Consider the following 13,415-nt stretch of genomic DNA (forward strand, 5'->3'; position numbering starts at 1 on the left):
AGCACTCAGACTCCATGACCTCCCACATCTGACATCCAGAACAGTAAACTGCCCTGGCCCTCATTCTCCCCCTTATCCGAATACAATAAAGCCTTACCCGGGATACAAGCCAATCCCGGGCTAATTAACGGGTCATTTTCAGAATGGCAGGCAGTGACTAGTGGGGTGCCACACAAGGCTCAGTGCTGGGACCCCAGTTACTTACAATATATATTAACGATTTAGATGAGGGAATTAAATGTGACATCTCCAAGACACAAAGCTGGGTGGCAGTGTGAGCTGCAATGAGGATGCGATGAGGCTGCAGGATGACTTGGATAGGTTGGGTGAGTGGGCAGACACATGGAGCATGCAGTATAATGTGGATAAATGTGAGGTTATCCACTTTGGTGGCAATAACAGGAAGGCAGATTATTATCGGAATGGTGTCAGATTAGGAAAAGGGGAGGTGCAACGAGACCAGGGTGTGCTTGTAAGCATGCAGGTACAACAGGCAGTGAAGAATGCTAATGGCATGTTGGCCTTCATTGCGAGAGGATTTGAGTTTAGGAGCAAGGAGGTCCTACTGCAGTTGTACAGGGCCCTGGTGAGACCGCACCTGGAGTGTTGTGTGCAATTTTGGTCTCCTAATTTGAGGAAGGACATTATTGCTATTGAGGGAGTGCAGCGTAGGTTCACCAGGTTAATTCCAGGTAGGGTGGACCGACATATTAAAGAATGGTTCAACCAGGCTTGCATTCACATGAATTTAGAAGGATGAGATCTTATAGAAACATATAAAATTCTTAAAGGATTGGACAGGCTAAATGCAGGAAAAATGTTTCCAATGTTGGGGCGGGGCGGGTGGGAGTCCAGAACCAGGGGGTCACAATTTAAGACTAAGGGGTGGACCATTTAGGACTGAGATAAGGAAAAACCTTTTCACCCAGTTGTGAATCTGCGGAATTCTCTGCCACAGAATGCAGTGGAGGCCAATTCACTGGATGTTTAAGAGTTTGATTTAGCTCTTAATGCTAAAGGAATCAAGGGATATGGGGGAAAAGCAGGAATGGGGTACAGATTTTATATGATCAGCCACGATCATAATGAATGGCCGTGCTCGAAAGGTCGAATGGCCTACTCCTGCACCTGTTTCTCCATCCACCCTTATCCTACTCTCTATCCCGAGATCCCCATTTTTCTTTTCTCACTGTTTCCTTCTATCCACCATCCCTCCTTCCTATTTCACTCCCCATCTTCCTTATCAGATTCTATATCTGTATCATTTTGTCCCCAGCTTTGGTTGCTATCTCTACCTATCTGCCAATTACTCCTACTCACCTGAAGGCACCTATCACTTGCCAGTTCTTGCATCAACTGTTTCCCTCGACTCCCTCCAGGCTTTCCCCCTCCATCAGTCTGAAGCGTCCAGATCTGTAATATTTTGCTGTCTTTTTCCCCTCGCAGATGCTGTCAGCCCCACCAAATTGCTCCAACATTGTTCTTTCTTGAGCACACCTGTGAGTAGTGCTACATTTTGAATAAAATTAAACTAAGCGATGAGTCAAGTGAACGGAAAAAAACCCTACGCATATCTTTCCAAATGTGAGCAGAAAGGTTGTTTCTGGAACCTGGCTAACATTCTTCACTCATTGACCATTAGTAAAATGGATATGTTTATTGTCACAAAGCTTTTTGTGGGAATGAGGTGCATAAATTGGCTGCCATATCAGTGACACATCAGCGATTTATCTACAAAACACTCAGTCAGTAAAGCAGTTCATGATGTCCTGAGATTAAAAAACACTGCATAAACCAATCCCTTTTGTGTTGGGAATTTTTGTTCAGTTTGCCATAATCCTTAATATGGCATTATCAGCAAAATTCATAATCACTTGTGTTATGCTAATATCCAAATCCATCGATTAGGTTCGATAATTTGAATGCTCGAAAACGAAGGAGGCTGCAGAAAGTGGTGGACATTGCCTGGTCCATCACAGATACTGATCCCCCCCCACTATGGAAAGGATCTAGAAGTGCTGACTCAAGAAGGCAGCTAATATCAACAAAAGCCCACACCTCCTTGGCCACATTCCTTCTCATTGCTACTATCGGGAAGAAGATACATGAGCTAGAGAAGTTAACTCAAGGTTCCAGAACAGCTTTTTCCTTTCAACCATCAGGTTCTTGAACCATCCAAACACAACCCTACCTCAGCAACAAACTAGACTTTCCACGAGTGGTTGCTCTTCGTACGTTGGTTTCTGCACTATCATTATCTAGTTTACTTTCAATCATTGTAAATATACAATATTATTTTGGTTTCTCTTAATATCTTGAAAACTTTAAATAACTCACCTCTTTCTAAATTCTAGGGATTTCAATCTGAGTTTGTAATCTTTCTGTGTAAACCCATGGAATTCAAATAAAGTTCTGCAAGATCTACATTACACTTTTCCCTAAAGATATACCAATGAAAAGAATAGCAAAAGTTATGGTCCTTTTCAGCTTGAGAAGGGAGAAATTATGTTACGGAATAAGTCAGAGCTACACCGAATGGAAACAGCCCCTTCCACCCACCTTGTCCATGTTGATTGAGTTTGCATTATGGGCTAAATCCCATATCCGTATAAAACTTCCCATCCATATCTGACCAAATGTCTTGAAAATCTTAATTATATCTGCTTTCATAGCTTCCTCTGGCAGCTCCTTCCAGATATGACTACCCACAGAGTAAAAAAGTTGCTGCAGAGGCTTTCCTTAAATCTCTCACCTTAAGCCTATGCCCTCTAGTTTTTAAATTATTCTACGTCTAGTTTAGATACAGCGCGGAAACATGCCCTTCGGTCCGCACCAACCAGCATCCCCGTATATTAACACTATCCTACACACACTAGGGACAATTTACATTTTTATAGAAAGCCAATTAACCTGCAAACCTGTACACCTTTGGAGCGTGGGAGGAAGCCGAAGATCTTGGAGAAAATCCATGTAGTCACGCGGAGAACATTCAAACTCTGTACAGACAGCAGACGTAGTGCTGATAATGATGTAAGGCAGCAACTCTGCTGCTGCGCCACCGTGCCACCCCTACTCTGGGGGGGTGGGGGAGGGAGACTGGACATTCACTTTATTTATCCATGACCCTCAGGATTTTATACACATTGGCAAAGTCACCCCTCGGCCTATGTTCCAAAGAAAAAGCTTCCCACCTGTCCAGCCTCTCCCTATATCTGAAGCCTGCAAGTCCCAGTAACATCCTGGTGAGTCTCCTCTGCATCCTTTCCAGCTACTCACATAATTCCTGTACCCAAGTGGCCAGAACTACACACTATAATTCAAGTGTGGTGTCGCCAACAACGTACAGATGTAACATAATGTCCCATCTTTTGTACTCAATACCCTTACCAATAAAGGCAAGCATGCCAAATGCCTTTTCCACCACCATGTCCACCTCAACCATTCACCTGTACTCACACATCTATCTGTTCCAAAACACTCTATAGGGCTGTACCATTTATTATGCAAGTCCAGCCCTGATTTAACATACCAAAGTGCACTACTTCACACATAAAAATTAAATATAATTTGCTATTTTTGGCCCATTCCAACTGATCTGGATCCTGCAGTAGACTTGGATAACCTTTCTCTGTCTGCTTTACCATCAATTTTGGGGTCATCTGCAAATTTACCAATGTTAATTTTCAATACCTAATCATGGAATTTGCATAAGGTCTAAGACATCGCAACTCATATGCCTCAATTCCTTAGCTTCCATGATTTTCTCTAAAAACAGATGAGATCTCCCCACCCCCCACCCATCACTTGTGATACACAAAGACTGTCATGCTAGTCTTTATGGGGATATATTCTTCCCCGAGCTACCCTTTTAACCTTGATATACCTGTAGATCTTGGGGTTTTCTCATAGCTTACCTACCAGATCCATTTCATGTCCTCTTCTTGCCCTCTTGATTAACATCTTGAATGTACTCCTTATACTCGCAGAGATGTGATTGCTTCCAACATCCTTAAACTGACCCATGCCTCTTCAACATCTCTTATCAACCGGGGCTTCCTAAACTAGCCAGCCATAGCCTTCACCCGAATAGGAATACAATGCCCTGTACTCTTTTTGTTATTTCACTTTTCAAAGTCTCCCACTTGATGGCTATCCTTTCAAATGAAAAATGGCACGAAAACATGGCGACTCTTGTATACTGTCTCAGTTTACTATTCCTATACACTTGTACTTAACGATGATTGTGCTTAAGCATAGTAACACTTTTACTGAATGATATGCAAAAAAGTTATTTCACTGTAACTAGGTACATGTGACAAAGTACCATTGGACCAAGTCCACACTGGCCATCGATCACCCGTTTCACTAGTTCAATGTTATCCCACTTTCACATTCATTCCCTGTACACCAGGGGCGATTTACATGAGCCAATTAGCCTACAACCCACGAGTCTTTGGGATGTTAGAAAAAAACGAGACCACCCAGAGGAAACCCATGCATGGAGAACATGCAAACTCCACATTCACCAGAGGTCAAGATCGAACCCAGTTTCAGCCCTGAGGTAGCAGCTCTACAAGCTGCACTACTGGACCACCCACTTGGGTCTTGCCCCAATTTAATACCATAAGTAGTCCTATCCTTCTCCATATTACTTGAAAACAAATAGTATTATGGTCATTGGTCCCAAGGTGCTACTATTGTCTTTGTAGGCCCATTATTTCTGCCTGCTCTTGCCCAATGAATTTCTCTAATTGCCCTGCATTAAATGTTGTCCTTGCCAATACCAATAGACTGCATATGAATAGTTAAAACCGACATATCTAGAGGCTCTTAAGACCAACATGATGGACCAAAGAACCCATTTCTGTGTTGTACAACTCTATCCAATCTGATTTGTCTGCCAATTTTAAATCTTTGCCCTCTGGTAACCAAACATTCCATCAAGTGAAATTTGTCTCAATTTATTCAAGCATATTTTTTAAAACTTGAGATTAACTCAGCTTCTCCAACCTTTCTGCATACAATGAATACTCTTCATACTGATAGGGAGGGAGAAGCAGAATTATCTGAACTTCAACATGAAGTCACAATGTTGCAGTTAAGCTTTTAAAAGATTTACAACCACATACTGTTGTTACCTTGTGAGCAGATGCCAAACCATTGCGATTTCCACATTGCCCGATAGTTGATTATTGGAATTTTACTGTATTAGATTATCACCAAGTTTTACCCCCAAAACCACTTGATTTGTCAATGTCACCATTACTCACTGCCAACCAGATTGTGGACCAACAGCAGAGGCCAGGTTTTGTGCTTTGATGTGTACCTCACAATATTAAATGAATCGAAGTGAATAATTTTGTACAGAAATCATTTGATACATAAAAATGCCTCTAAAATGGCTCCGAGTCAGGTGAAGTGATGGAAACACAAGTTTGGGAATGATCTACTGTCAATTTTCAGAGTGGAGGTTTACAGAACACCACTTTGCACATGATCTACTCTTCAAGACCTGAGGTCTACCCTACCACACTGGTGTTAAGATTTTTGTACGCATCAGCAAAATTATAAGCCCAGCCAAAATTAGGATCATGTCAAGGGAAATTGCATTGAGGCAAATCATACTCATTTCAAATAGGAACGTCACCGCCAGTGGCAATTTATTCACCAGACAGAACTAGATTAAATTCAAGTACCTGGAGACAAGCCAGGTGTTAAGTATTTTTTTTAGTGCTTAAAAATAAAGATGCCAATATTGTGTTCAGACAAAAAAAAATTACGATAATAAAGCTTTGTAAAAAGCCTTTATTGTAGTTAACACTGAAACATTATGAATCCCAGGAACATTCAGCAAATCAGCTCTATGTCAAAGGTACCTGATGCAAGACTGGGGCTTACAATTCATTTTGACTCAAAGTGATACAAGGGAAACTTGAGTCATAGGCTGTAAATAAGAGGTCAATTGCAAAGGTTACCAGTGTAAAATATGAATTGTGGTTATACACTGGTTCTATAGTGAATTAATAGAACAGAAAGAGAACAACATGATAAACCCCAGCTGATTGGCAGAGGGGAATGAGCAATAGTCTTGTCAATTACACTGCAACCCGTCTCGGGCTGTGCTGCTCTCCAAAACTGGTTTTATTTTTCTTGGAACAAATTAGCTCAGGAGTTGAAGGAACAGAGCAAGACACAAGAAGAGGTAGTGATACATCCCCTTGGGTCTCACAAACAGTGAACCAGCACAAGATCTGCACCACCAGATCCGTGGACAGGAGGGTGCAGAAGGAAACAGCACCAGTATCCAATAGATGAACCTTCCCACACACCCCTCCTGAAGCCACATTTCTAATTATTTTTTTAAGTCGTAGCTTCTGATTTGGAATCAACACATGGCACACTGGAGGAATTTAAAAGGCCTTGAAAAGTGAACAGAACTGAGCCTCATTGTTCTCAGTTTTGGTTTATTTGATACTATATTCCCAGATCCGTTTCTGCCAGCAAAGATATTTTAGGGAAATGGGCAAAAGACACCAGCAATTATTGATAGTTCGTTTCCAGACAGGCTGTGCTGAGAGTAAAACTGAGCTGTGAACCACTCTTCATTATACCACTGCCCTCTCTGCCTATTTCAACTCGACAGCACAAAAGAAATCCACCAGAAAAACAAAAAGAAAAATCAATTGGGCATGAACCGTTTCTGATCTCTTCCATGTTAAAATATAAACAACATGTGCAGAATAGGCGACTGCTTTTGCCCTACTGAAAGTACTGAGGCCAATTATGAATTCCAAACAGTAACCTTCTATTCCTCAAACACAATTTTCCACCCTGCCATTTCTCCAGCTTTGGAGGATGAACACTAATTGATCATTAAATGGTGACCACTGGCTAGCTCTGAAGCTTCCAAGCAAAATTCCTCCTTTAATTGTTAACCAATCAGGCAACTGGCTGTTTCAGGTCCAACAACCTCAACAATGCAAGGCTCTCCAAACTGAAAATTGCACTGCATTTTTAAAATATTGTTTGATGCAGACTTCATATAGAAAATAAAATCAACTTTAGTGCTCAAAATATTCTGTTTTCTTACTTCTGAATTCCTGAGGCACAAGTCAAATAAAAACAGTGAGATGGCAAGGGAAATTATAAATCACCTACCAGACGAGATGCAATGACATTTTTACTTCCGCCTCAATCTGCCAATATTATTTGAAGACAACTGAAATCAACAGTGCCTCGTGAAATTCTGCACAAATAACTGTGTCAATGATTCAAATTGTGAGTGTTAACATTCAGCTACCACATTCAGTGGGAAAAGATGCAGATGTGGTGACACATGGCTGCTCAGGACGGTGCTAAGCACAGCAACTGTTTAGGGATGCAGAAATAAAATCTACTTTTCAGAAGAACCTAAAAGCTACATTTTTCAAATGATCATACATTGCAAATTGGAAATTAATACGATGAAAACATTTCCAGTTGTATTGTATTTTGCAGTGAATAACTAATGGTATTGTTTTTAGGCTCCTCAGACCTCAGTGTTATAATCTTTCACCAGATTAAGAATAAGCAAAGCATACATCATGCATGAACCACAGGACCGTAGAAAAAAATACATCAAAATATTCATCCCCTGAACCAAATTATGACCAACCCTTCTGTATCTGCTCAGAAATGGTGACTCATGGTGGCAAAGGTCCTTCAGCACATCTTGAAAATAGCTATTCAACATTTCCAAGCAGTTTAAAATGATACTTAACATCTATTCAGGACAAGTACAGATTAATTTTCCACATCTCATCTTGGGGACAGCCAGTCTCTTCCTCTCACATTACCTACCCACATTAATTTAACAGCTGAAATTGAATATGTTAATCTGTGGGATGCATCAGTACCATGTAGGCTCAGTTTCTGAACATCTTTTCATGCCTATTGCCATGAAATAACTGTCCTTGGTCAAGCCTGTGGATGCTCCATTTGACTCTCTAAACTGGGGCCAGTTAGCACTATTAATAATATCGATGCCAAGGTAGTATAATATTAAGAAACAGTGGCGTGCTGTACTCGAGAGTGAGGTTAACTAACAAACTTAAACTGCTGCTACTTATTCAGACAAGATAAAGATTCCTGCAGTGATTGCAAGCTGCTGTTTAATATCGTGCTTCAATTTTGTTTTAAATAAAGATACAGATCGCAATACACTTCCTAAACAGCAATGCAAGACAGGCGGCTTTTTTAAAATACAGCAGTTTTCAACATGGGAAACTTTAGATTTTATTTAAAATAAAATATTTTGCTGCCTTACTATGGGTATGGTTGCATTTCCAGTAGTTGGCAGAGACAATTCAAACAATATCTTATTGGGCATTACATCTGCTGCCAGCTTCATTCCAGAATGGCAATCTCACATCTGCTATTACTACTTAAATGATTGTACATTTCTTTCCAATAGCCCATCTTCCCCCCACCCACCATAAACAGAAAAAAAAAAACTACTGAAAGTTCTGATTATAGGCAAGTTTGAAACATTATGCTGCAAAGTACTTTGACCTTCGGTTTCTCCCACCACATCCACGCCCATATTCACAAAAGGCACAAATGCAAAACTGTTTTCTCTAATATTTAGGGGCTAGGAAATCTTTGATGCACACTGCATAAACTTTTGTGAATACAGGCTCCTCTCCCACCCATCACCAAGGTTCCCCCCCCCCCCCTCCCCCAACCCCACCATTGGCTACTTGTCATGAACTGTCAAATGTCACCTAGTATAGACAGACCAAAGGAATACGGCTTCTGATTGTTTAAATGTGCTTTCCAGTGCTGCACCTCAATGTTGATACAGCCAGGTAACCCCACTTTGCCTGGCCTTACCAAAACATCCAATTATATAGAAAGTGAACCGTTTTGTTAAAAAGAATGAGGGGGGTGGGATGCAGAGGAAGAAAGGGAGGGAGGGAAGAAAGGAGGGAAAGAAAAATCATTCATCATCAAAGTTCTGCTGGAGAAGAAAGTTTGCGGCGAGATTTTCATTCTTCTCGCAGGCGAAGTAGGCTTGAATGACCAGTCCCTCAGGGAAGCCCAACGCCTTTAACTGAAACAAAACAAAAATTAAATTGAGTTATTGGTCTTTTTCCCCCACTTTGCTTCTGATACATATCTAGAATTAAGCACCCACTGGAATGAGAGCATAAACGAGCAATACATTTGAAAAACAGATACATCATGAAAAGTGGAGGGGTTTGGAAGTTCCGCTAAAAGTCAAATAGTTTGCTATGTTATTAGAGAGAAATTAGATGAATTTGTTTAAAAATTCATTTTGGAATACAGCATACAAATAATCTTGCAAATGGAGTATGTGATGAAAATGTCAGTGCTTTTGGCAGAAAATTGCATATTATCTAAATGGTGAGAGACTGCAGAATACATTTGTCATCGTGTCAGAGCAATACAGCACAGAATCAGGCCCGTCAGCCCATCTTGTCCAAGATGGCAAACTAGGATAACCCCATTTCAAAAAGGCTACTATTCAGTATGATTTTTTTCCTTTACAAATCTCAAATTGTGGAATACAGAGGCAAAAAAAATAAATGATGGGCCTGGTCCCAAACATTATGGAGGGCACTGTAGTTAGGTCAAAATGTATGACCCGAACAATCTGCCAAGAATTGAATTCTCCTCTCTTTTTCCAATTTGCTAGGATACACAGGGTCTGAGTGGGACAGTATTTCAGCACGTCACCAACTGCAAGGGCTTTCAATAGCTTTGGAATATTTTGGAAAACAGTCCTTCCCTGCTGAAGATCAGGTAAATTCTGCTCCGCAACTTCACATCAGGGAACAAGTGAAGGCAAATAATGGATTGCTTTTGTAAGACTTGCATGACAGAGTTCCTTGCCACAATTAGTTAATTCTGGGTTTATTATATGATAATAATAATAATAATGCATTTTATTTGCTGGCGCCTTTCTGGACACCCAAGGACACCTTACAGGACATAAAATCACAATACATTTATCAATATTAAAATCAAGTTGATTAAACACAACAAAAAAACAACAACAAAAAAATACACAAAACATTTTAAGTCATTAAAATCAGGGTGAACATGGTGGAAGTTATGTCGGGTATGCTAATCTAAACAGGTGTGTTTTGAGTTGTGATTTGAATTGATCGATAGTGTCCAGGTGACGGATGGGAGGTGGGAGAGTGTTCCAGAGACGTGAGGCAGAGCAGCTGAAGACTCTGGCACCCATGGTGCTGAGTCTAAATGTGGGGACAGTTAAAATTGCAGCTGAGGAGGAACGAAGTGTATGGTAGCAGCTGGTCAGAGAGGTATTGGGGAGCAAGGTGGTGTAGGGCTTTGAAGGTCAGCAGTAAAATCTTGTAGTTAATCCGGTAGTGCACAGGGAGCCAGTGGAGCTGAGTGAGGATGGGTGTGATGTGGTCCGATGATCTGGTGCGGGTGATGATCCGGGCTGCAGAGTTCTGAATGCATTGGAGGCGATGAAGAAGTTTATTGGAGGTGCAAGTGAGGAGGGCGTTGCAGTAATCGATGCGGGATGTGACCAGAGCGTGGATGAGGACTTTTGTATTGTCTTTGGCGAGGGAGGGGCGGAGTCTGGAGATGTTGCGGAGATTAAAGTATGCAGAGCGTGTGATATTGCTGATGTGGGGGCCAAAGGAAAGTGTACTGTCCAGAATGACGCCGAGGCTTTTGACATGGGAGGAGGTGGGTATGGGTGAGCCATCAACTGAAATGGTGAACGGGTGGGTTTTGGAGAGTATGGACTTTGAGCCAATTAGCATGATTTCTGTTTTATTTCCATTGAGTTTTAGAAGGTTGAGTGACATCCAGTTGCTGATAGCTTGAAGACAGGTGGTGAGGGCAGTTGGGGGAATGGAGGTGTTTGGTTTTGTGGAGAGGTAAAGTTGTGTATCATCAGCGTAGCAGTGAAAATTGATTCCAAAATGACAGAGAATATTGCCAAGAGGTTGAATATAGATGATAAAAAGCAGTGGCCCCAGCACCGATCCCTGAGGAACACCATGGGTGACTGTGGCAGTTGTGGATGTGACTTTATTTCCCTGGATGAACTGTTTTCTGTCGTGTAGATAGGACCTGAACCAAAGTAGTGCATTGTTGTTGATGCCGGTGGCAGATAGACGTTCCAGAAGAATTGGGTGGGAGATGGTGTCAAAGGCTGCTGTGAGGTCGAGGAGGATCAGAATGGATAAGTGTCAGCTGCGAGAAGGAGATCATTTGTAATTTTTACCAAGGCTGTTTCAGTGCTGTGATTGTGGCGAAAACCAGACTGAAATGGTTCATAGAGGTTATTGTTTTGAAGGTGGACTTGAAGTTGTGTCGCTACTGTCCTTTCCAGAAGTTTAGTGATGTATGGGAGGTTGGAGATGGGGCGGTAGTTATTTGGATTGTTTGGATCAGAACCTGGTTTTTATATGATAGATATTTATGTTTTAAAACTATAAACTCTAGTACCGGAGTGAAAGGAAAAGTAATGGATTTTATACAAGCTAAAAGTAATAATTATTTTAGTATTACAGTAAACGTTGACCTGAAAACAAATTTATTCTTTTCATAAATTCTGCCCGATTCAGTGATTGCAACATTTTGTTTTTATTCTTCAATATTTATATTCTCAATCCCCATGAACATTTCAAAGTGTGCATGATGGACAGAAAAGTCAATATACTGAAAACAAAAAGTAAAAAGCAGAGTAAGCAAAACTATAGTAACTACTTATAAGCTGAGATAGGCACAAAGTGATGAAGTAACTCACAGCGGGACAGGCAGATCTCTGGAGAGAAGCAATGGGTGACATTTTGGGAAGAGATCCTCCGTCTGAAGAAGGGTCTCGACCCGAAACGTCACCCATTTCTTCTCTCCAGAGATGCTGCCTGTCCCGTTGAGTTACTCCAGCATTTTGGGTCTATCTTCGGTTTAAACCAGCACCTGCAGTTCCTTCCTACACTTAAAAGCGGAGGATCATTTCCAGAGGAAAAAAAATCAAGGATGGTTGCATATGAAGTATGTGTATAAAATCAATCATAATTACTAACAACAGTGTGGTCACCAAGCTGGATGAACTGGGAATTACCCGTTCAGCTTCACTCTGGGTGGCCAAATGTGGTCACAAAAGCAACTCAAATTGGCCAGTCATTGCCTTATGCCTACTCCCACTTCATTTTTTAAGATTATGAAATGGTGAAATTAAGGGACTTCATAACCATTAGGATATTAGTAGTTATCTTTCTTAGGCATATATGCCCTTGTCAAGCCACGTATGTTCTTGTCATATGTACCCAGAATGGGACAATGAAATTCTTACTTGCTGTAACTTTACAGGTCCATTCACACAAATAATACCTCAAATAAATATATGATAATCACTAACACAATATATTAATATTCAGTTTAACTAGGTAACCAGACCAAGCCAAGGTACATAGTGCAACCACACAAAGTCCATTGTAGATCACTGCTGAGATAGGGTTGTGCAGTGTGGCTGAAAAGCCTGATGGTAGCTGGGAAGCAGCTATTCTTGAACATGGGGTTCTCAGATTCCTGTACCACCTTCTTGGTGGTAGAAACCAGATCAGAGTATGGCCTGGGCAACATGAGTCTTTGATGATATCAGCTGCTTTTGAGGAGGACTATTAAAATTCAATTTGATCCTTTTACTAGATTGCTAAACTGTCTGCTCCATGTTATTCTTGCTTTTCAGCATTCACATATACACATAGCAGCGTTACAAGAATGGCACATTATTTTACTATACCTACTCTCAGGATGCCTTTTTGTATTATACTAAACCTTGCACGTTGAGTGTACCTGCCTCCACATCTTGTCAGGAAAGGGATTTAAAAAAAAGAGTAAGCATTCCAATGGCTGCCTCGCCAACAGTCTGTCCGTCCTTTCTTCTGTTTTTGATATTTTAAGTACATGTTAAAGAGTATGTTTTAGTGTTCCTTGGCTTGTTTTATGTGGGGGGGGAGGGGGGTGGCTGGTGGAAACTTTTTTTAATCTCTTACCTCGACAGAATTGCAATTTTTTCCCGTATCATATCTCCGTCCCCACTGCGGCCTAACATCGCGGAGACCTAACATTTCCTGGAGACCGACCCGGCGCTTCAACTACGGGTCGGACTTACCATCGTGGAGCTTGCAATCCCTTTGCCAGGGATCGACTGGAGAGCTCCAACCGCAGGCCTGTGGACTTTAACATCGTGGAGGCCGCAGTCCCTGGTTGGAGACCGATTCGGGAGCTCCAAGCCATGGCGAGTTTCAACCGTCCCGACGAGGGAGTTTCAATCACCTCGATGCAAGGGCTTTGGATCACCAGCTGTGGGAGCTTTGATGGCCCCGACTGCGGATGGTTCGACAGCCCCATTCCGCGGG

At 41.5% G+C, this 13,415-nt stretch overlaps 1 protein-coding gene across 2 annotated transcripts in view; it reads right to left on the bottom strand.

The window, feature by feature from the left end:
- Positions 1-5,787: 5,787 nt before the first annotated feature.
- The window catches only part of rad23b (RAD23 homolog B, nucleotide excision repair protein), a 47,731-nt gene continuing 40,103 nt past the window's right edge, over positions 5,788-13,415 (bottom strand). For both annotated transcript variants that reach the window (XM_033046725.1, XM_033046726.1), the window contains exon 10: positions 5,788-9,091. In XM_033046725.1, coding sequence (XP_032902616.1) covers positions 8,978-9,091 — 114 coding nt within the window. In that variant the 3' untranslated portion in view covers positions 5,788-8,977. The remainder of the gene's footprint in view (positions 9,092-13,415) is intronic.

Source organism: Amblyraja radiata, chromosome 29, assembly GCF_010909765.2.
Source record: "Amblyraja radiata isolate CabotCenter1 chromosome 29, sAmbRad1.1.pri, whole genome shotgun sequence".
NCBI classification, from domain to species: Eukaryota; Metazoa; Chordata; class Chondrichthyes; order Rajiformes; family Rajidae; genus Amblyraja; species Amblyraja radiata.